The sequence below is a fragment of the Gobius niger genome (genome assembly GCF_951799975.1).
Source record: "Gobius niger genome assembly, chromosome: 8".
In the NCBI taxonomy this organism is placed as follows: domain Eukaryota; kingdom Metazoa; phylum Chordata; class Actinopteri; order Gobiiformes; family Gobiidae; genus Gobius; species Gobius niger.
This window is the reverse complement of record NC_136859.1, coordinates 13971577-13993189: the sequence shown is the minus strand read 5'-3', so window position 1 is coordinate 13993189 and position 21613 is coordinate 13971577. Positions and strand designations below refer to the sequence as shown.

General features: G+C 40.3%; 1 protein-coding gene across 1 annotated transcript in view; it reads right to left on the bottom strand.

The window, feature by feature from the left end:
- Positions 1 to 21613, bottom strand: part of epb41l4b (erythrocyte membrane protein band 4.1 like 4B) — a 41063-nt gene that overhangs the window by 12054 nt on the left and 7396 nt on the right. The window contains exons 5-16 of the mRNA XM_079560876.1: positions 21396 to 21440; positions 19103 to 19155; positions 18646 to 18766; positions 14459 to 14546; positions 14293 to 14381; positions 13209 to 13278; positions 12962 to 13131; positions 11172 to 11281; positions 10778 to 10811; positions 10542 to 10575; positions 8992 to 9095; positions 2514 to 2653 (exon numbers count right to left, since the gene is read on the bottom strand). Of these exons, the coding sequence (XP_079417002.1) occupies positions 2514 to 2653; positions 8992 to 9095; positions 10542 to 10575; positions 10778 to 10811; positions 11172 to 11281; positions 12962 to 13131; positions 13209 to 13278; positions 14293 to 14381; positions 14459 to 14546; positions 18646 to 18766; positions 19103 to 19155; positions 21396 to 21440 (1058 nt within the window). The remainder of the gene's footprint in view (positions 1 to 2513; positions 2654 to 8991; positions 9096 to 10541; positions 10576 to 10777; positions 10812 to 11171; positions 11282 to 12961; positions 13132 to 13208; positions 13279 to 14292; positions 14382 to 14458; positions 14547 to 18645; positions 18767 to 19102; positions 19156 to 21395; positions 21441 to 21613) is intronic.

The following is a 21613-nucleotide window of genomic DNA, read 5'->3' as shown; positions in this document are numbered from 1 at the left end:
CATGTAGCATGAAGCTAGCGTTGCTTCCTAGCTAGCATTGTCCGTTTTTTAAGTATTTATGGACTGTTGAATCACTTTGCTCCTCTCCATGTTTCTGTGTCTATATTTAGTAGAAATCTATTTATAATTCAGGATTTGTAAATACTTGTTTCTCCCTCTGGCTGCTTCGAACAAGACCATTAATAAAACGATTATTTCTCATCCCAATCAATCATTATCCGAAAGAGTTGAAGTGAAATATTTGATTTGAATAAAAAATACAATTTGGCACGGACAATGCTATTATTGCAGTAATCAATGAGGACTTGTATGAGGACTTAACCCATGGATCTCCAACCAGCAGCTCGTCAGGCCTTTCTACATCTCCACTTGATAATCAAATGTAGATGCATGTTCTACAAACAAAATCTACGAACAATTGGGTCAATATTGTTAAGTATATGGACTAAACTCAGGTCATTTTCTCTTAAAAAGTTTGGGAATGTGATGTCATATCAGTAAGCATTATAGGATTAGCAGCAGTAGTAAACTAATGGAGATTTTAAAAGTTAAAATACTGAGTTATTGTTCACATTAAAACACTTGGACACCACAGTGAGTTAGATGTATTTACCAGCAGTAACTCAGCTGCTAACGGAGTTGTTCCACGGCTATTTTCTCCACTGTTTATACTGTTTTAAGCTAATGTTAGTCAATAGAAATGTATGCAACAGCTGCAAAGATGGCGGATCTCCATGGTAACTGTGGAATTTCCCGAACTCTATACAGTCTTGGCACCTAATTCTTCTGAGTGAACTCCACCTTAGTCTCATTTTACATAAGCACTTTTGAAGCATAAGTAGCTCTCCTACATTCTTGTTATATAAAGCAGCTCGCAGAGTAAGAAAGGTTGGAGACCCTGCCCTGTCCTAACATATTTAAATCTCATATGTGGCTGCCTATAGTTGACATCGCCATGGAGACGAGTTAGGTCAGAGGAGAGTTGAGACACTCACAGCAAACACACTTTTGTTTGGTCATTTATTAGGTGTTTTTCTATCTATGTTCATTCTGTTAATTGGCTTTAATTATCTTTTATTACAAAAATTATTACTGTGTGGCTTCAATTACTTTATATTAAAATTTCCGTGCTTTTGCTTGTGTAAACTCAGTCTGTGTCAGCTCTCAGTCACACAGGAGTTTTCCATCACAAAGGTTCAGTCATCTCTACTGCGCAGATTGTAGACTGTTTAATTAATGCATGTACAATTTCTGATATTTCTACATATTGATAAATATTATGATGATTTAAAGAAATAAATTGGGTTTTCAGTTTTTCTTTATTTAGTCCCCCATGTCCTTTAACCTCTTAAACCCCGCCTTAACTGGTTAACAGATTTACCAGTTCAACTTTACCCAAATCAAAAAGCTTCTTGAAAAAGCCAACAAAACAGGCGACAACAAAGTGATGAAAACACAACAAAAATACAACAAAAAATTGGCGACAATGCAAGGAAAAATAAAGAGATTAGTTTTGTAGGTCTTAGCTTTCAAATGAGGCATTACTCTGGCCTAGAGGTTGTAAGCTCCAGTCGAGAAGCTTTTAGATTTGGGTAAAGCTGAACTGAAGAAAATAATATGTGCTCAGTTACGGCGGGGGTTAAGAGGTTAAAATCACTACAGTGTGTAAGTCCCCTGTATTATTATCATCATTCAGGAGGGCCAGCTCCGTCCTGGGCTGCCCCCTGGACTCTGTGGAGGAGGTGAGGGACAGGAGGGTATTAGCCAAGCTCACCTCCATCATGGACAACACCTCCCACCCACTGCACGGGACTGTAGGGGAGCTGAGCAGCTCTTTCAGTGGCAGACTGAGACACCCTCAGTGCAAGAAGGAACAGGTCCTTCATCCCCACTGCTGTCAGACTGTACAACAAGACTGTACAGTAACATGTGCAATAACCCCTTTGCTAAACTACGTGCAATAATCTCTGTGTCAGCGCCACTTCTTCCCTGTACCAGCATCACTAATTGACAACCTGCACCTATTTTTATTTATTCTTATTTCCTTATTGTTATAAATCCGCCCCTTAAGATTTGTGCTTTAACTTATTGTACATAAGAGACCTCTTTTTTCTACTATTTAACTGTTTGCACATTTCCCTTTCTCCGTTGTCAGATCAATAAAGGATTATCTTATTATTTTGACCATAGGGTATCTCGTTCAGACCTTGCCTGAAGCACATACTGGGCCCTATTGTCCAGCCCAGTCACCGTTTTGTGGTTATTTGCACCTGTAAAGTCATGAGGTACAACAAACCACCAGGCCGTGTGTGTGTGGTGACAACAATGATGATTATAAATTAGTACTGTCAAGTTTATCAACCTTGAAGTAAAGGTTTTCAAAAATGCTGTTGTCAGGACATGGTTGATTACTTTTTTTTTTTAACACTTGTTGTGAGAGCGCTAACATACACAGCTGTATTGCATTCATTTGAACAGTCCATGCGTCCTTAACATGCAAAGCAGGTACTCACTGTGTTTATTGTGCGTGTGGCAGAGCGTGTCCTGGCTGTGCGTGTGTCGCCGGTGATGCCGATGGGCTTTTCCTGAAAATGACGTTTTGTTTTCCTCTTCACTGAACTGATGCCCCGAGCTGGGACCGCTCAGAGGGAAGCTGAAAACAGAGCACTCCCGCAGATCGGACAAGATGCAAACACGTATTCATTGTACGATCATATCATTCCCTTTATGTGCTTTTTATTCCAAGGCACTGTTGCAGCGTCATGCATTTGAAGTAAACATAAAACTATTCCAGTAGTTGTAAACAAAGTCTCACAAATTTTTTACAATTTCTATCAAACTGAAATATAGTCTACATTTTATGACAACAAAAGCAGCATAGTCCCTAAACCACACAGTGAACTGTTACTATCGCCCCTTTTGTTGTTGTCTGTAGGTTGCGTTCACGTGACACACCAGCAAACAAGAAGTCTATGGCACAAAGATCCTTCATCGTCTTGTCTTAGATACAAATCGACTTTCCCAATAGTGGCAGTGATAATACAGGTGTGATTATTGCACGTGCATAATTATGTCGCCTCATCAGTCCATAAAACCTTTGAAAACTGTCTTTAGATAATCCCAGTCCCAGTCTTTTCAGTTTCTGAGCACTTGTACTTCTGGACACTTCAGGCCGGGCACTGAAATCGACAGTACTGGTAGATAAAGGGTTTTTGGCGGCTCCACGCTTCATTTTTCTGCAGTCTTTGACAGCTTTGTGCTTCTATCTGTAATTTCTTGTGACCTTGTTGGCTATTGGTAACAAAACATTTGACTGTTCTGTCTTCCTGTTCCAATAGTTTAGAAATTACAAGAGTCATGCATCTCTCTGACAAGCTTTCAGCAGTTTTGACAGGTCTCTTCCCAAATCATTTTAGAAAAAAAAATGTCTAATAATTCTGCACACCTGACCTCTTCTATCACCTAAGAAGCTTCAATCTTTGGAGTTTGAAAATGTGAAAAAACAATATAGTAAAAAAAAAAGTAGCATGCACTGTATACACTGCGTTCCAAATTATTATGCAAATTGGATTTTTGTGTCAAAAAGGTAAAAAAAAAAGCAATAATAATGAAACTCATGGATGATATCGTGTCTTGGGGCTCTATGAATCACTGACATTAATCTCAGAGACCTGGGATGATTAGTTGTCGGGTTAAGCCCAGTTAAGGGAAAAACTACTGAAAAAGGGTGTTTCACTTTATTATGCAGATCATCATTTTCAAGCAATATGGGAAAGAAAAAGGATCTCTCTGCTGATGAAAAGGGTGAAATAGTTGAATGCCTTGGTCTAGGTATGAAAACCTTCGATATTTCATGAAATATTAGGCGTAATCATCATACAGATAAGAGATTTGTGGATGATTCAGAGCACACACGGGTTTGTGCAGATAAAGGCACAATATGGACGGTTTCTGCCAGACAAACACATCAGATTATTAGAACAGATGCTACAAAGCAGCATGCAGGTATTTGAAGCTGCTGGTGCCTCTGGAGTCCCCCGAACATCAAGGTGTAGGACCTTCCAGAGGCTGCAGTTGTGCATAAACCTTCTATCCGGGCCTCCCCTAAACTGTTCATTGAAGCTGATGAACAGAAACGGCTGCAGTGGCTCAGAAATACATGAGGACTCATTTTCAAACAGTCTTGTTCACTGATGAGGCCGTGTAACCCTGGATGGTCAAATCAATGGAGTAGTGAATGGTTGGTGAATGGCCACAATGTCCCAACAAGGCTGTGACGTCAGTAAAGAGGTGGCGGAGTCATGTTTTGGGCCAGAATCATGGTGAGAGCTGGTCGACCCCATTAGGCCCTTTTAGGCTCCCTGAAGGTGTGAAAATGACCTTTGAAAAATATGTGGAGTTTCTGACTGACCACTGTCTTCTATGCTACAAAAAGAAGAGTCGTGCTTTCCCGAACAAAATCCTCTTCATGCATGACAACACACCATGTCCTGCTGTAAAGAATACCTCTGTATCACTGGCTGCTATGGGCATAAAAGGAGAGAAGCTCATGATGTGGACCCCCTCCTTTCCTGACTTCAACCCTGTTGAGAACCTTTGGAGCCTCAACAAAAAAAACTATTATGAGGGTGGGAGGCAGTTTTCATCCAAACAGCAGCTCTGGGAGGCGATTCTAACAAAAACTCACAAGTTTAATGGATTTAAGAATTTTGAAGCTGCTATCACAGAAGGGCTCCTATGGTAAAATATAACTTGACCTGTTAATATTTTTTTGATTGAAATAGCTTCTGATTTCAGTAAGTATGACCTCCTAATGCTACAAATACAACAAATTACCATTTTCAGTTAATTACAAGCTTTAAAATGTATTGAAACAATGAGTTGCATAATAATTTGGAACAGTGGATTTTGAGGTTTTTACTATATTTATTTTTGAATAAAATACTGTTATCACTGGGAGATTTTTTCCACCACATTTAAATGATCCTTTACCAGTTAAAGACTTGAAAATTATGCTGACTCTCATTTGAGTTGACAATTTAGAAAATCTTAGAAAAATGTCATTTGCATAATAATTTGGAACGCGGTGTATAATAGGACTTTAAGAAGCCACAAGAAAATGGGTGAGTTAGTGGTAGAGGTCGACCAATATGGGTTTTCTAAGGCCGATGTTGATTTGCATAGCCGATATTTTTTCCAAATGTCTGGTCTATAATCCCGTAAAAACATAAATACTCGGCCACTCCAACAGTGGCCAATTTTAGTACTGTTTGATTACCTAAAAGGAATAGGCCACCGTTTTTACATACTGAGTAATGTTCTTACCTGAGCTTAGACGAGTTCATTTGTACCTGTCTGGTCTTCACGCCCTCAGTCATGTAAACACAGCACAGACGGCGTTAGCATTTAGCCTCTCCTCCTCTCTATAGCTCCAAAGAAGGTGAAGATAGAAGCGACCAAGCTCTTCCACGTTTTCCCTGTTTAAATATGGTTGCACTATAAAGTATAATTACACAAAATTAGAAATTAGAAAGAACTATATTGTAAGGCGTAATAATACCAGGAGTAGTTCGACATCCGTGCAGTAATATCTTCACTTTACTGTGCGGATGTCGAACTACTCCTGGTATTATTACGCCTTACAATATAGAAAAATCCACATTGTTTAATTTTGTGTAACTATACTTTATCGTGCAACACTTCACGTAACCATATTTAAATAGGGAAAACGTGGAAGATCTTGGTAGCTTCTATTTTCACCTTGTTTGGAGCTATAGAGGAGAGGAGGAGAGGCTAAATGCTAACAGCGTCTGTGCTGTGTTTATGTGACTGAGGGCACGCATGAAGACCAGACAGGTACAAATAAACTTGTCTAAGCTCAGGTAAGAACATATCTCAGTATGTAAAAACGGTGGCCTATTCCTTTAAGGTGATTCAATCCCAGCTTTAGTTGCCGTTAGCATTAGCATCCTGCCGTCAGCGATTAAATTCTCCAGGTTCTGTGCTTCAAAATGATGAGGTTTAGTTGGTGAAACTTGTAGCTGACCAATTTTCATCGCAATGTTTCTTTGCTCTCTGAGGCCTAGGAAGTTGTGGAAGCACATGTCCCTCGCTCTTTCCAATGCAAAAATGGGACGTGTATATCACTTTCAGTCCCGGAAATATCGGCTTTTATCCGCGCTAGATTGGCTGATAGCTGATATTGTAAGATCCCCAAATATCGGCGCGATAAATCGGTCGACCTCTAGTTAGTGGACCCAGTGCTCATCAGAAACAACGATATTTGCAGCTGAAATTTGAACATCTTTAAATCGTAACGTGAACGCAACCTTTGGAAAATCAAAGACAAAAAAAACAACACATGACCAAGCAGCAAACATCGTGTCAAAACGTCCTCATGCAAACTAAGTAGGCACAGAGTTAATATGGCTCATCAGTTCATGTTTGGGGATTTGTGATGATGGACACATGAGGAGAAGGCCTGTAAAAGAGGTGGGCGACGCTTTGTCTCGTAGATAATATAGAAATCAATCAAAAGTTTTGCAGAATTTCAATAGCGAGTTTCTTGCTAAGTTTGGACTCTAACCAAAGAGCTTCAAAGAGGCAGCTGACGACAAACAGGAAAAAGTGCAGACAAATTTGTCAAACCATGGGTATAAAGTGACGTCAAATAGAGTTTGGTGATTCATTTCAGGGTCAGCGCCGGTTTTGCAGCCTGGCACTGAGACATTGTGTCAGGTTACTCATTTTCAACATCAGAAATTAGTCTTTTACACACACACCTTTAGTCAATTTCTGATGGATTGCAAAAATACAGATTTGATTGTCATTATTGGGATTTTTGTGGATATCACCCACCCCTCAGTCGTAATGAAGAGGCGGACGATCACGCAAAGGCACTTTTCTTGCATGGCTAGTCCTTCCACAGGGCGTCTCTCTTTGGGGGTACATTCACAAGTCTCTAAAAGTGTCAAAAGTGTCTAAGTGTACAGGCCTTTAAGCCGATATCAAAGTACAGTCATGAGCTTGTCTCTGTGAACGACGCTGACGGACTTCAGGATGCTGCTGGTTCTCACGGGAGGCACAGGGGGCCGAGTGGACGTGGGGCTCGATGAGGAGAAAGCGTCCAGTGATTTTCTGAATGTGATGGACAGCCGGGTATGGACACACAAACAAGACGAGACACATGAGGATGGTGAGGAGGAGGAGGAGGATGATGAAATAGTGCAAAGGCTGAGACTCAAAAGGGCTTGTGGCAAGATGTGTTATATTGATTTATTCATTGGCGACAGTGGCTCAGGTGGTAGAGTGGTCGTCTTATAACCAGCGCACTCTCGACTTGTTTGGTCAGAACACTTTGCCCGCCTTACCTCAAGTGTCTGCATACACTGGAGTATGACAGAGAGTTCTTCTGTGTGCGGGACAATGGAGGCAATCATGAAAATACTTTTGTACTTTATCTATGAATGTGGTTTCAGAGTGAATGACTACGATAATAAATAGTATAAGCTAAAGTAACAATCAAAATGCATGGAACTACCAACATACAATTATAGTGAACAAATCTTACTAGCCATGGGTTGCATGTGACTTCAGAGTGAATGCTCCGGAGGCCGCTGTCCTTGCTCTCCTACTATTTCCCCATTTGGGATTAGCAGTGTCTTGCACAAATCAATAGAGTTCAAGAAAACATGACAGTGAGTGACTGCTGGACAGTAAATAAGTAAATACAAAGTAAATACACTGCCTGACCCAAAAAAAAATAGTTGCCTCAGGAAAAAAAAAGGTCACACGTTCTTATATTTGGTCGGACCGCCTTTAGCTTTGATTACAGCAGACATTCACTGTTCATTGTTTCAATAAACTTCTGCAATGTCGAAAGTCCAGTGTTGCATTAATTTTTCACTAAAATCTTGTGTTGATGATGGGAGAGCGTGACCACTGCGTAAAGCCTTCTCCAGCACATCCCAAAGATTCTCAATGGGTGAAGATCTGGACTCTGTGGTGGCAAATCCACACGTGAAAATCATATCTCATGCTTCCTGAACTGCTCTTTCACAATCCCGATTAATCCTGGTATCGTCATCTTGGAATATACCCGTGCCATCAGGGAAGAAATAATCCACTGATGGAATAACCTGGTCTTTCAGGATGTTCAGGTCGTCACTTTTAGTGTTGCTGAACTTAAGCCTGACCAACTGCAGGAACTCCAGATCATAATTTTTTGGTCAGGCAGTGCACTTGACACGAGGAAACGTCTCTGTTCATTAGAGGACTCAACGCTAGTGTCAAAGAAATGCCACAGAAATGAACCAACTAAAAAGTATTTATACTAAACACAGGCCGAATATATTTAATCAAAATCTAGGTGCTATTTTAATTTTCACCTTAATAATTATGCTTTAAAGGGGCTGGATGCAAGTTGGCCATTTTATACTCACTACTGCCACCTCAGGCCATATGTGTAACTGCAGCTTCTATATTAAGCTTGTGCATGACGGCAATTCGGACCCGAAGTGACACCTTTTTGAGTGACAGTGCAGGATTTTAGAGACAGTTGTGGTGAACAGGTCTGAGCTCATTCTACACATTAGGACATGGCTGGAACATGTAGGGGGAGGAAAATACATAATTGTAACATTTTTAAACTCCCTGTAGCCCCTTTAAGACACCTTTTGAACATGATGCTACTGACTGTCCACCAGTAACTCACTGCCTGCCATTTAATCCTGAGCGATTTATTAATTTATTTGGACAAGATGCTGCTACTAACTCAAAGGGAAATAACAGGAGAAGACGTGCGGTGGCCTCCTGAGAAAAGTCACGTGTCCCTCGCATGCGTATAGCCCATTAGTAGGTGACAATGGCTGTGAAAGAGTTTGCTGTGTTTGCTTTTCACGTAGAGTTTCCATCAAGCCACAAGGCCCTTTTGACTCCCAGCTCTCAAATGGATTCTCTCAAATGTCATGGAGGACAAACTGCAGCGCGTACCTGTGTGGAGGAGTGTGTCCGGAGGGCTGCAGGTAAACAGGCGGTGTGAGCGCGGGGTGAGCCATGTGCCACGAATCGTGACCGATGGGAATGTTGTGCTGGAACTGAAACAAAAAGCATAGGGGAAATATAGTTATGCTAGTGATAGAAATAATAATAGCTTATATATGGAGAGGCTCTCAAAGCACTACTCTGTAACTTAGCCACTGCTGCCTTGGGGTAGACTGACGGAAGCCTCTACACCGCCTACACTGAGACACTACATTCATACGCATATGCATCGCTCACAGCAGGAATCTGAACCACTTTGTATCTATAGACACATTCTCCAGCCACTGAGGCACTATTGTTGCATCCATTACTAATGTTTCTGTTGAGTTACGTTTATATTTTTGCTTCATACTAGGGATAATGAAATTTGGGGTCACGATTATCTTATCAAAATAATTGTGATTAACAATATTATCACGATATTTGCCTATGGTTTAAAAAATCACTGAAACTGCAGAAATGATGGTGATTGGGCAATTATTAAATATTCCTCTTCATTGTCATTGTCATACTGAGTGAGACATAAAGTAAGTATTTAAAGGCACACTGTGTAACATTTTGGACTATACTGTTGTCATCAATACAAAACATGCAGCTAATGAGCAGCTCGACACAGAAAATGCTATTTCTGCAGTGGGTAATGAAAGAATGGATGGAGACGTACCCACTCCTGGTAAAGTTACCGGCACTGGTTATCTGATGGATTTAACGCTCATCTTCTAGCACAAAAATCACGATAATCAAAAAATGTGGTGATCGATTAATTGATATTATAGTGTATCGTCCCATCCGTACTTCATACATGTTTTTCTATTCTGCCTGACCAAACAAAGGTGGCCACCTGGATTTAACTATCCGTTATGATCTGGGATTTATTTATTAAATGTGACCATTTATGATCTGGGATTGCTGCAGTTGGTCAGGTCTAGGTTCGGCAACCAGAGAATGACTTCCTGATCATCCTGAACGACCAGGTTATTCCATCAATGGATTTCTTCTTCCCTGATGGCACAGGCTTATTCCAAGATGTCAATGCCAGGATTCATCTCGCTCACGTTATGAAATAGTGCACGAAAAGCACGAAACATCCTTTTCACACATGGATCAGCGACCACGGAGACCAGATCTTACCCTGATTGAGAATCTTTCCCACATCATTACTACAAGCTCTTGTTAAAAAATTAAACACGGCAGAAGTTTATTGAAACAACCCCACAGTGAATGCATGCTGTGATTAAAGCTAAATGTGGCTTTAATCCAATGAAATATTAGAGCTTGTGACCTTCTTTGTGGCGACTTTGTTTTATGGCCAGGCAGTGTATATTAGTACCTATTTTGCAACACCCATTACAATGTTGTTAAATTGTAACATTATCCTCTTATTCTATGCCATGAGCAACAGTGACTAAGCATTTCCCACTCTGGATCGATAAAGTTAGACTGAGAGCAAGTCTACAGCGAAACCAAAAAGTGAAAGTAGGTCATTCAGGGTCACTCACTGGAAGTCGGCTGGGATCAGGGCTGGCGTGTGCGCTGAAAAAGATAATGGTTGGTGTACAGTTAAAAAGTGAACCAATACAGTCAGAAGTAGGCTGTGAAAACGAGCTAGTTATTTTAGATTTGGAGATCAGGATGTGGCAGTTTGAATATTAAGGTCAAGGTTGTGAGGAATGTTGCACTGAAAGGAATGTTTTAACAATTAGCCGTGCACGAACATACAGTGTATTTTCTTTACCTGATGTGCAGAGGCTTGGCAGGTGAAATGGCCACTGCAAAAACATAATACAGTCATTGGAAAAAGAAGAAGAAGTCAAAAAGATGAACTGGCAAACTAATACAAGCTTCCTATGCATTTCAAAACATGTTTGTAGAGATTGGTTAGCAAGCAATAAAACCCCATAGAGACAGAGAATTGTGTTTCCTGCTAAAGACATTATAATAACAAAATAATTGCACTGACTTTGGAATGATATAATAAATTGTACTGTCCGTGGATGAAAGAAATCACTAGAGATGCTTTGACAAATGGTATTGTTCTTCTTAAACGTCTATAGCGATAACACGTCCTGTTCAGAGCAGCGCACGCAGTTAGTCAACAACAGTGGTTTGCATGAGCAGATAAGCCTCACCTTTGCCCAGCGACTGTGAGCGGGAGGGGTAGCGCTTGCTCGGCCGTCGCTCAAACGTGCTGGCTCTCCTCAGCCTGCCCCCGTGGGTCGCCTGGTACTCCGTCTTACCGCTGAACACAGAGCAGATGACACAATGATAAACTACTGAGGAAATAATGTCACAACACACAGACTATAGATTAGTGTTGAGGCAGAGGGCAGGTCAGGCTCCTATGAAACCGTCAAAATACAGAGGTTGGGGCTAATATTCCTTTATGACATGGTTTACCCCCAGTTTGGACGTGATTTGGTACAATTGGGATTGATTTTAGACCTGGTTTGTATGTTATGAAGAAGAATACTTAACTGAATATAAATAATTTGTGCATAATTTTGACCGAATAAACTGAAACTGGTCTGTCCTGATTTGATATTGATTTAGACTGAGTGGTTCGTGGTGTGAAAAGTTGGTGATTAAAGAGTACTTTTATCCATAAATTAACATGGCAGGCATATGGAACTCATTTCCTTTAAATATAATCATCTTCAACATGGATTTTCTTTCCAATATAGTCCGTCTGCAGTGGTGTTGCATTGCCTCCAGCTCTCCATCCGATCATCAAAGTAGATTAGGATTTCGAATGTTAAGCAAACAACGTCCATGGACTAATTATTATTAGCAAGAATATAATATAAAAAGATAGACAAGAGCTGTACATTCTTATGTCAGAGAAAGTTATGTTAATCCAATGAATATTTACATTTAATATAGTACATTTATTACAGTATTCTGCAGTGGTGATGATGATGTTCTCCCGGCACATCAGCCCAGGGAGGCTCCTCTTGATGTGGGTGACTGGGTGACAGGACTCACCCAACCTCTAAGGGTGCGCCAAGGAAACTCATTTCAAGTGCTAGTAACCATGATCTTGTCCTTTAGGTCATGACCGAAATGTCACGACTACAGGAGAAAGTAGGAATGTAGATTGAGTGGTAAGGTTTACTATTGTTATATAAACTGGTTTATAATTAAACAGTAAAGTCTCGAAGGAGGATCCAAACGATAAGGTGATTCAATGGGAACTGTCAAAGTCTAACATTGTTGCCAACACAAGTTTCTTCTCCTAAGATGAAACATTATGTGTAATTAGAAAAGGTGTGTCTGCTTTGTTGTCTGTTGCACACTTGTTTTGTCAGCGCTGCTGTGACAGACGTCAGGAAGTGGCCTCTGAGTGTGAGAATTTGTTTTAACCGTGTCGACTCATGTCTGACAAGAAAACAAATAATATGAACGCAATATCTGAGTCTCCATAGGAACCGGTCCATGTAACCATAGATACACTGTAACCATAGACACAATGGCTCTGTTTTACATTTAGCATAATATGCAGCTCTTAAATGCAGCGGGTTAAGAAAGTTTTCAGACCTTCCATTTCATTATGAAACCGCCTGATTTTAAAATCATGTACATTTATTTTTTATAGGTATAAATTCTCATTACCCAACAGTAATACATTATAGCAGAAATTGAAAAGGTTCAGTAAAAATATATAGGCTATGTGTAAAAAAAGAAAAGCAGTAATTCAGACCAATTCCATTGCTTACATCAAAGTTGTGCAGTAACTCAACATCAAAGCTTAAAGAAAAGTCCCGCATTTATATAAAGCCTGAATGTGGATTTAAAAATGAATAAATCAAACTTTTCAGCAGCCTATCAGACTTCAACTTAAACAGTAGGAGGGTAAGAATACTCCCTGAAGCCACTGCACTTTGAAGTATTGCAAATAGACTTGTGTTGAAAGTGTTTCTACCTGAATCTAAACCGGGAGCCCAGTCTGCTGAAGTCGCTGCGGCCGGCCTTTCCTGTGGCGGGTTGGCGTAAACGGAAAAAGGCGTGGCTCTCGACCGCACACTTCCACAGGTTCTTGCAGGTTTTGGCACTGGCCAGTTGAAACACAAAGGTGTGCTCCTGCTCCCGGCCCTACACAGCGGGAAAGCACACAACCCTGAAGTGCCCGGCAGCAGCGTGTGTAAATAAACAAACGGTCAAATACAAACCTGTTCGTCGTCCTCCACTACGACCAGCGTGAGGCGGCTCTTTTTGAAGTCCAGACGAGTGATCTTGGGCCTGTTAGGGACATTGAAGGCACAATGTGGTTCAAAGCGCTTCTTGAAATGACCCCCTTGTGAGCCGCAATTTGAAGAAAAAAATAGGGATCTGTTGTGCTGTGTAAAGGTGAATTCAACTTTGTCATCTAAAAACTGTAAAACATGCATATAAATCATCATGTATGTGAAAAATCGTGTTTGTGAGCGCTACAAACCAGTTGTGGCTGCAGCTATTTCCCCCATCATTGTTTGAGAATGGGAAAATTCAGGTACAGTAGCTTTAAATGCAGTTTCAGCTAATTTTGTTGCTAATTTTGTTGTATATACACAAATATCACAGGAACACATTGAGCCTGTCCCGACAAACGCATACATCTGTGGCTTCACACACCTGTTTGAATTGAGGCACTCTAACCCCATACAAATCAATGGTGATGCCAGGCACTATATCAAAGTATGGCGAGGTATGACATGTTTGTTTCATGGCATTTGGTTTCTCAATAATAAGCATTTCATAAGATGATGTCTAGTAGCCACAAAAACCTAATATTTAACTGAATTTGAGTTAGCATTTAGCTCAGAAGCCACTTTATACAATAATCTGGATCTAAAGTAAAATCTCAACAGGTCTGTATGTTTACGAAGGATTTCTAACCAGACTTAGACAGCACCTTAATGTGGTGGATGGGTTGACAACAGCTGAAAACATCTGGATCGGTCATAAAATGTAATGGCTACATGCTAACGGCTATACACATATACGTTAGGATCTGACACCACTTCTCCTGTTCATTTATATGCGTGTATCTATGCAAAATGTGTTATGTTTCACTCTGTTTCACTTGCATCCTCTAGTAACACAGTGCTCCATCTGTCCACTGTGTCTATTTAACTATCGTCTGCCATTACATGAGAAAAAGTGACTGTTTAATGGTTTGTTTTCTACTTTGCTTAATGGTTGCAACATTATACACAGCGCACCTTTCCCTTTTTCACAGTAAAATAAAGCTAAAAATAGACACGGGCCACTTACCAGAAGAACAGGCCAATTTTGTTGGAGCCTTCAAATACCAAGATGCCAGTTGGAGTGAGACCTAGTGCATATTCTCCTCCATCCCTGCCCTGAAAGAGCATATAATTTATCACATATGAGTGACGCAGGCCGTTAAGCTAAGCGTCTATCATAGTTGCCCACACACCTTGACAAAGTGCATATCGACTCCATAGAGCTCCAGCCACTTGCATTTGCTGAGGAATGCGATTTCTGCCTGTGACGGGCTCGTTCCCCTGTGAGTGAAAAGGCAGAAAAAGGAAATCATCACTCCCGGTGTGAGCTCAGGCCTGACAAAGTCCGACACAAAGAGAGCCATTTCATACGGAGTGTGGACGGTACAGGTGACTGGTGAACTCGAAAAGGAAGAGCGACAGGACTTGACAGGGCATGAATCCAGAATGTTAATATTGAAGCTGTAGAGACTCATTCATTAAGCCAACATACACCCACTTATACAAATATATATCTGTAACCATCATAAAGACAGGTACTATTACCTCTCTCTTCTTTAAAAAGGACAAAGATGTTAAGTCCCATCAGTTTGTAGTGGACGGCTTTACACTCCACAGTCACCAGGAAAACGATGCCAAACTATGGTTGCATTTAACAAGAATTCTCAATCATTCAGTATCATACGTCACAGAATCCACTAAATCGACACAGCTGGAAATGTCTGTACTTGGACAGCCAAAGTTGATGTCAATATATTTAACTTTTTATATCTTTATCTGTTTGATCCTGGATGATTGAGAACCATCACCTTGCCTACAAGCTGAAAACACAGTAAAATCCATCTCGTCCTGCCTCTCGCCGATGTGCCAACAACACACACTTTAATTTAATGAAAAGAACATGCATATTTACAAACATTTTTCAAAACTTAATATTTTATGGATTTGTTGTTTTGAGACTTGGCTCTGATTCGCTTAAATTAGGTGTGCTTGATCCCATCAGCAGCAAATGTTGCGCCAAAAGTTCATCTTCTCCCCAAACAATTTAAGCCGGAGCAATCCCAGATTGATATCGAGCTACTGTTATTGGCAGCGTAATATCAGTCTGGCTTTTGCCAAGATATGAGAACCAGAGTTTGCCTTGAATACCGTCTACTCTACAAGTTGATTAGACTTAACATCTTTGGCCATTTGAAGACCTGAATTGGATGATTCTCAAAACGTCTGCAGTCTAAGTGCAGAAAATATTAGCTCTGACAATTTAGTGGACTCTGTTATGTATTATACTGGATGATTGAGAACCAGAGGGTAAATGGCTCAAATCCTGTCTGAGCACACAAGTCTGAATTTGTGTTGTCATAAAATTGGATAAAAATACTAAAAAGCGTGGCACTCGTTGTCATTGTCAAGAACACAGTGAAGAAGAAAAACTTTTTAATGAACATAAGGTAAATTAGTCATACTTCAGTCATTACCATCGACATTAATTATAAAAATGTGCCTATTCGCATTTTATCAGCATTAATACGTGCTCAAAAAATGTGTCTTTTTAGTTTTAGTCTCAATCTGTATCTGATGTATTTGACACCTCTACATCCACCTACTCACGGAGGTACATGTATTTGGACATTTGTGACGACTGTGCAGTGATGACAGTGACCTGAGCACGGGTCGCCTGCTGAGGCTCAGCATATGTGAATGTAATCCCAAACTGGAGCGGGGCAATGAGGGTGCAGTTGCATTAAACACTGGGCAGAATCAATCAAGACCTTCAGGGATTAATCTCCTAATCCTTCACACAGACCAGCGCGAGCCGGAGAATCATGGGACAGAGAAATTTAGACATCAGCCGATATGGTCACCCTGACCAAGCGCTGTGGAATGACCCAGAATCCTTTCACTGTGGAGGTGAAGACATTCCATCTAAAGGTTTTTTTCTTAACGTCTTAACACCTTTACTGAGCACATTTTCTCCAGTTTGGCTTTACCCTACTTTGCTTACTTTACTTTACTTTACTTTACTTTACTTTACTTTACTCTAAAAGCTTCTTGAAACAAGCATCAACATAGTGGTGAAAACGAGGACGAAAATACAACAACAAAAATGACTAAAGCATAATGACAAAAAAGAGACAAAAAAGCAACAAGAGGCAACAAAAAGTGCCGGAAAAGCAACAATAATGTGACTAAAACGCGCCAAAATTGTGTCACAAAAGCGAGGGGAAAAAGCAATGAAAAAGCAACAAAAGCACAACAAAAAAACTATGAAAACACAACAAAAATGCTTCAAAAAATGACAAAAATGCGGCAACAATGCAATACAAAAAGTTACAATCATTTTTGTAGGCCTTAGCTTTCAAATGAGGCATGAAGCCCCAGTCAAGAAGCTTTTAGAATTGGTTAAAACTGAACTGGAGAAAATGCACTGCGTTAAGGTCGGGGTTAAAGGAATAGGCCACCGTTTTTACATACTAAAATATGTTCTTACCTCACTTTAGACGTGTTAATATATCCCCGTCTGGTCTTTGTCCGTGCGCTCTGCCAGGCAAACGGAGCACATACGCAGCCTCTCCCACATGTCATATAGCTCCGAAAAAGCTCACGATAGAAGCTACCAAGCTCTTCCACGTGTTCCCTATTTAAATAAAGTTACGTGAAGTGTTTTCATGCGAAGTATATTTACACAGAAATGTAACATGTCGATTTTATAAGCAAATAAAAAGGGGGACTATATTGTGAGGCGTAATGATACGAGTAGTAAAATGTCCGCGCAGTAACTCCTAAAGACTTCCCCCGCTCACTTCCGTCAATAACCTTTAGGAGTTACTGCGCGGACGTTTTGCTCCTCGTATCATTACGCCTCACAATATAGTCCCCCTTTTTATTTGCTTATAAAATCGACATGTTACATTTCTGTGTAAATATACTTCGCATGAAAACACTTCACGTAACTTTATTTAAATAGGGAACACGTGGAAGAGCTTGGTAGCTTCTATCGTGAGCTTTTTCGGAGCTATGTGACATGTGGGAGAGGCTGCGTATGTGTTCCGTTTGCGTGACAGAGCGCACGGACAAAGACCAGACGGGGATATATTAACTCGACTAAAGTGAGGTAAGAACATATTTTAGTATGTAAAAACGGTGGCCTATTCCTTTAAGACGCTTGGAAGGGACCTATAGGTATTGAAGAGTTTGGTGGAACAATAAACAGTTAAAACATAAATTTAAGCATTGAAATGGTAGAAAAACTTTGCTTTCCACTCCACGCTTCCTCATCATGGTTAGATCCTCTTTCCTATCAGAGCTTCCTAATGTTGTGTCACACCTCACACGTGTCCCTAAAGGCCATATATCAGATCTTTTTAATAGTTTTTGTAAAAGCCAGTGTTAATTTTGACAGCATATTTTAATTTAGTTTTAGTCTTAGTCTTTTGACGAAAATGTAATTTGATTTTAGTCTAGTTTTAGTCAAAAAAATATCTTCAATTTTAGTCTAGTTTTAGTCGACTAAAATTGGAAGTAAATTTTAAACGAATTTAGTCGACTTCGCATTGATAATTTTCATTATAATCATATTTAATCTTGTTCCTCTGCTTCATGGAGCTGCTCCACATGAAGAAAGCTCAGAGCTGATCCTTTGGCAGTGAACTTAAATGATCTGAGGCTCTTTCAGACTGTCAATAGAAGTTTGGATGATTTTAGTCTCTCCCTGTCATTTTTATTTAGTCTTAGTTTAGTCGACTAAAAATATCTGGACATTTTAGTCATAGTTTTAGTCTCATGAAAAACTTTTAATTTAGTTTTAGTCCAATTTTAGTCGTCAAAAATAACACTTTGACTAAAATTAAGACTAAATATTTTAGTCGACGAAATTAACACTGGTAAAAGCAGATATTTGTGGAAAAAAGACCTTTGCACACTGTAAATCTAATTATAAAACTTGTTCCTCAAACGTGAACAGCAGCTTGCTGCTGTTGTTTACATTACCACGACAGTGTTGCTCCCTGAAAGTTATGAAATGAGCTGATGAGCCATAAAACTAATCACTGTGAAGAAACACCATGCATTCACACATGAACAAATGACCACATGTAGAAAATATGTGGTGTGAACGATGGCCGTGATGGATGTTTTGGTTTCTCTTCTGTTTCAGAGGTTAGGAGCATTTCACCGTGGCACTTTATCAAATGTGCGTGAATCAGTTTGGTGAGCCTTGAAAAAACCTTCACTCAACAATCCCTCAAGGCACACACTGAAAGCGCTTCAGTGGCCCAACGGAGATCGAGGCAGACATGCACTTTATAAATTCACCTTTTTAGGATGATCCCTTTTCATTATCAGTATCCCCCGCCCTTATCTCAAAGAGTGAAACGACCTTTACCTGAGATCTAGCCACCTGCTGAAGATGTCTGCTTCCATTGCCTCGGTCTGTTTGGGGGTAAACCGAAACTCTGAAACCAGCATCGGAGAGTGCTCCAAGGGGTCGCAGTCTCCCAGCTCACCTGGAAAACACACACGTCGTACACCGCATTGTATTTGAATAGGAGCAGAACAGATTATTGTGTGTGTATGTGAGGGGGATTGATTATGTCCACTGAAAATGTAAAAATGTGGCTTTATGATGAAGCAGCCCAAGCACAGGCAACACAATTCAACTTCATAAATGACATACCACATAATAATCAATCATCAGGCTTGATTTACATTATCTTCAGGGAGAGTATTATAAGAGATTTTACTTATTTTTCCTGTAAACCATGTTGAATCGGGCTTTACACAGACTTACCTTGCCTAAGATATCAATACATTTGATTTGGTTGCATAAATAATACACTTACTTTGTAAACAATGTGCCCCCAGCTCCACTGCAACGTCATACGGACATTTCAATCTGAGGACAGAGAAAACTGGGTGTTTACAAACCATTAGTTTCTCATAAAAGCCTGTCTGCGCAGTGACATCTTCATGCAAAACAAATGTGTGAGCCCATATCTGTGAAGGAGTGTGTCAAGGAGGAGCGGAGCAACCCTTTTCTAAAATAGTAGGCAGCCCCTCCGCTGTTCCTGATCTTGAGCTTTATAATAGACTGGGCTCATGGGATGCGTGGCCCAGATAGAGACGGGAAAACCAGAGTCGAGTTAGTGCTCGTGTCAAAACAAGAGGAAACGCAGTGGCTCCCAAACTTTCACAAACATGTATCGTGTGTATTTTAATTGTCACTCAAAGCACATTGGCTTTATTAGAGAGTGAAAATGAGGGTGGGGAGGCCGGCGAAGAGTCCAGCATACATACAGTGGGAGGAAAAAGTATGTGAACCCTTTGGAATTTCTCACATTTCTGCCTAAATTTGTCATAAAATGTGGTCTGATCTTTATCAAAATCATAAGAATGAATCAACAGTGTCTGCTTTAACTAATACAACCCAAACAATTACATGTTATCATGTTTTTATTGGCCATAACATGTAAACATTCACAGGACAGCATGGAATAAGTAAGTGAACCCTTTTATTAAATAGCTGGCTGACCCTTCTTTGGCAGCAATAACTGTGTTTCCTGTAGTTGCAGATCAGACGTTCACAAGGATCAGGATGAATCTTGGACCATTCCTTCAGTTCAGTGAGATTCCTGGGTTCACTTACTTATTCCACGCCGTCCTGTGAATGTTTAAATGGCCAATAAAAATATGATAACATGTAATTGTTCGGGTGGTATTAGATTAAGCAGACACTGTTCAATCATCCTTGTGATTTTAATAAAGATCAGACCACATTTTATGACCAATTTAGGCAGAAATGTGAGAAATTCCAAATGGTGTACTTACTTTTTCCTCCTACTGTAAACCGGTGAATGAAATCTAAAGTCCATAGCTATCCTGTAAACTAAAGAATATTACGGAGAGCACTGCCACTCTGAAAAAAGACTGCACATTTCATTAATATTCAAGCGTCATAATGTAATCTGTTTGTAAATCATGTTTCAATTTAGGTTTGTGTCGCCCTGGGGATCCCCTTCCCTAATATGGGGCCCATTAAACTGCCAAATCTGATCTCCAGTCGCTAATATAGATGCTGAAAAATGTGCTCAACAATGAGAGGCAGTGCAAACGTTATCACAGCATAATAACACGGCAGTATAAAGTGAAAAGTTCGTAAGTGGGAGAGAAATGTCCCTTTGAATGTAGAAAACACTGTTGTCACTTTGCGCCGAACATGCGATTCATCACGTTTGTGTTTCATGTTAACACCGGCTTTTAACTAATTAAACCCTCCTGTTTAGTGTTGTTTGTCACCAGTATCTCTGCGTCTGCCCTCCTCCCCCTCCCGTCCTTCTTCTCCCTCCATTTTACAAGCCTCCTCACCCCTCCCTCTCACCCATCCCACTTTAATCCCTCCTTTGCACAATCAGGCCCATATACAGTTCTGCACTTTGTCTCTCTCAGGGGGATCGTAGCAGGCTCAGGTGACGCGCTGGTCAGCCCTGCTCTGCCACCTCCTCACGTTTAACCTCAGCATACATCTATTTCTCTCCCACACAAAAGGCTGGGATCGTGTGAAGCCATAACTTTGAAATGAGTTTAAAATTGAGGCAGAAGACATTTCGGTTTCTACGATAGAGAATCAGCTTTAAAGGATTCAAAATGCAGATGTTTTTTGACCTTGGTTGTGGTTAATATCGCTGTAATTATAAGGTAGTTGACAGAAAGTTCAATACATTCTCTCAGCAAACTGAAGGGGATTTCATGTTTTATTACAGTGTCAAAAAGTGGTTATATTCAATCATACAGGAATGATTGTAAAAAGCAGACATAGCTAAGGAGGTGAGGTGCTGAGGACTTCCTTCCACCACTGAGTATGGAGTGAATGTGCAATTGTCTCGTGTAAAGCGCTTTGTGACTATGTCTGTGCAAGGTGCTATATAAATAAAGATCTTCTTCTTCTCCCTGTCCCTCTCCCTCACCCATCGAGTGCCACTGGCTCCTGCCCTGGAATGAGATTTTGACATCTTGAACGCAGCCCTGTCTGCTTTGTATTGAACTCCTTCTGTGCAAAGTCATCCTTTGTTTTAGGTGTGGCCTCTTGTATGTAAATATGCCGGCCTTAAGAGTGCATCTATTACCACAGATCCTTACTTGCCAGACAGGATGTCTTGTCGAAGCTGCAACACAAAGAGATATCTGAGGAGGAAGAACAAAATACAAACTATGAGAGAAATTAATAAAGGAATGTTTTATATGTTGAATTAAATCATACAACAAGTATAACATTCAACCCCATTCTGCGTATTATCAGTAAAAAATGTCAAGTGCTACAATCCTGGTCAAACTGAATGCTGCATAAAGCAGAACTT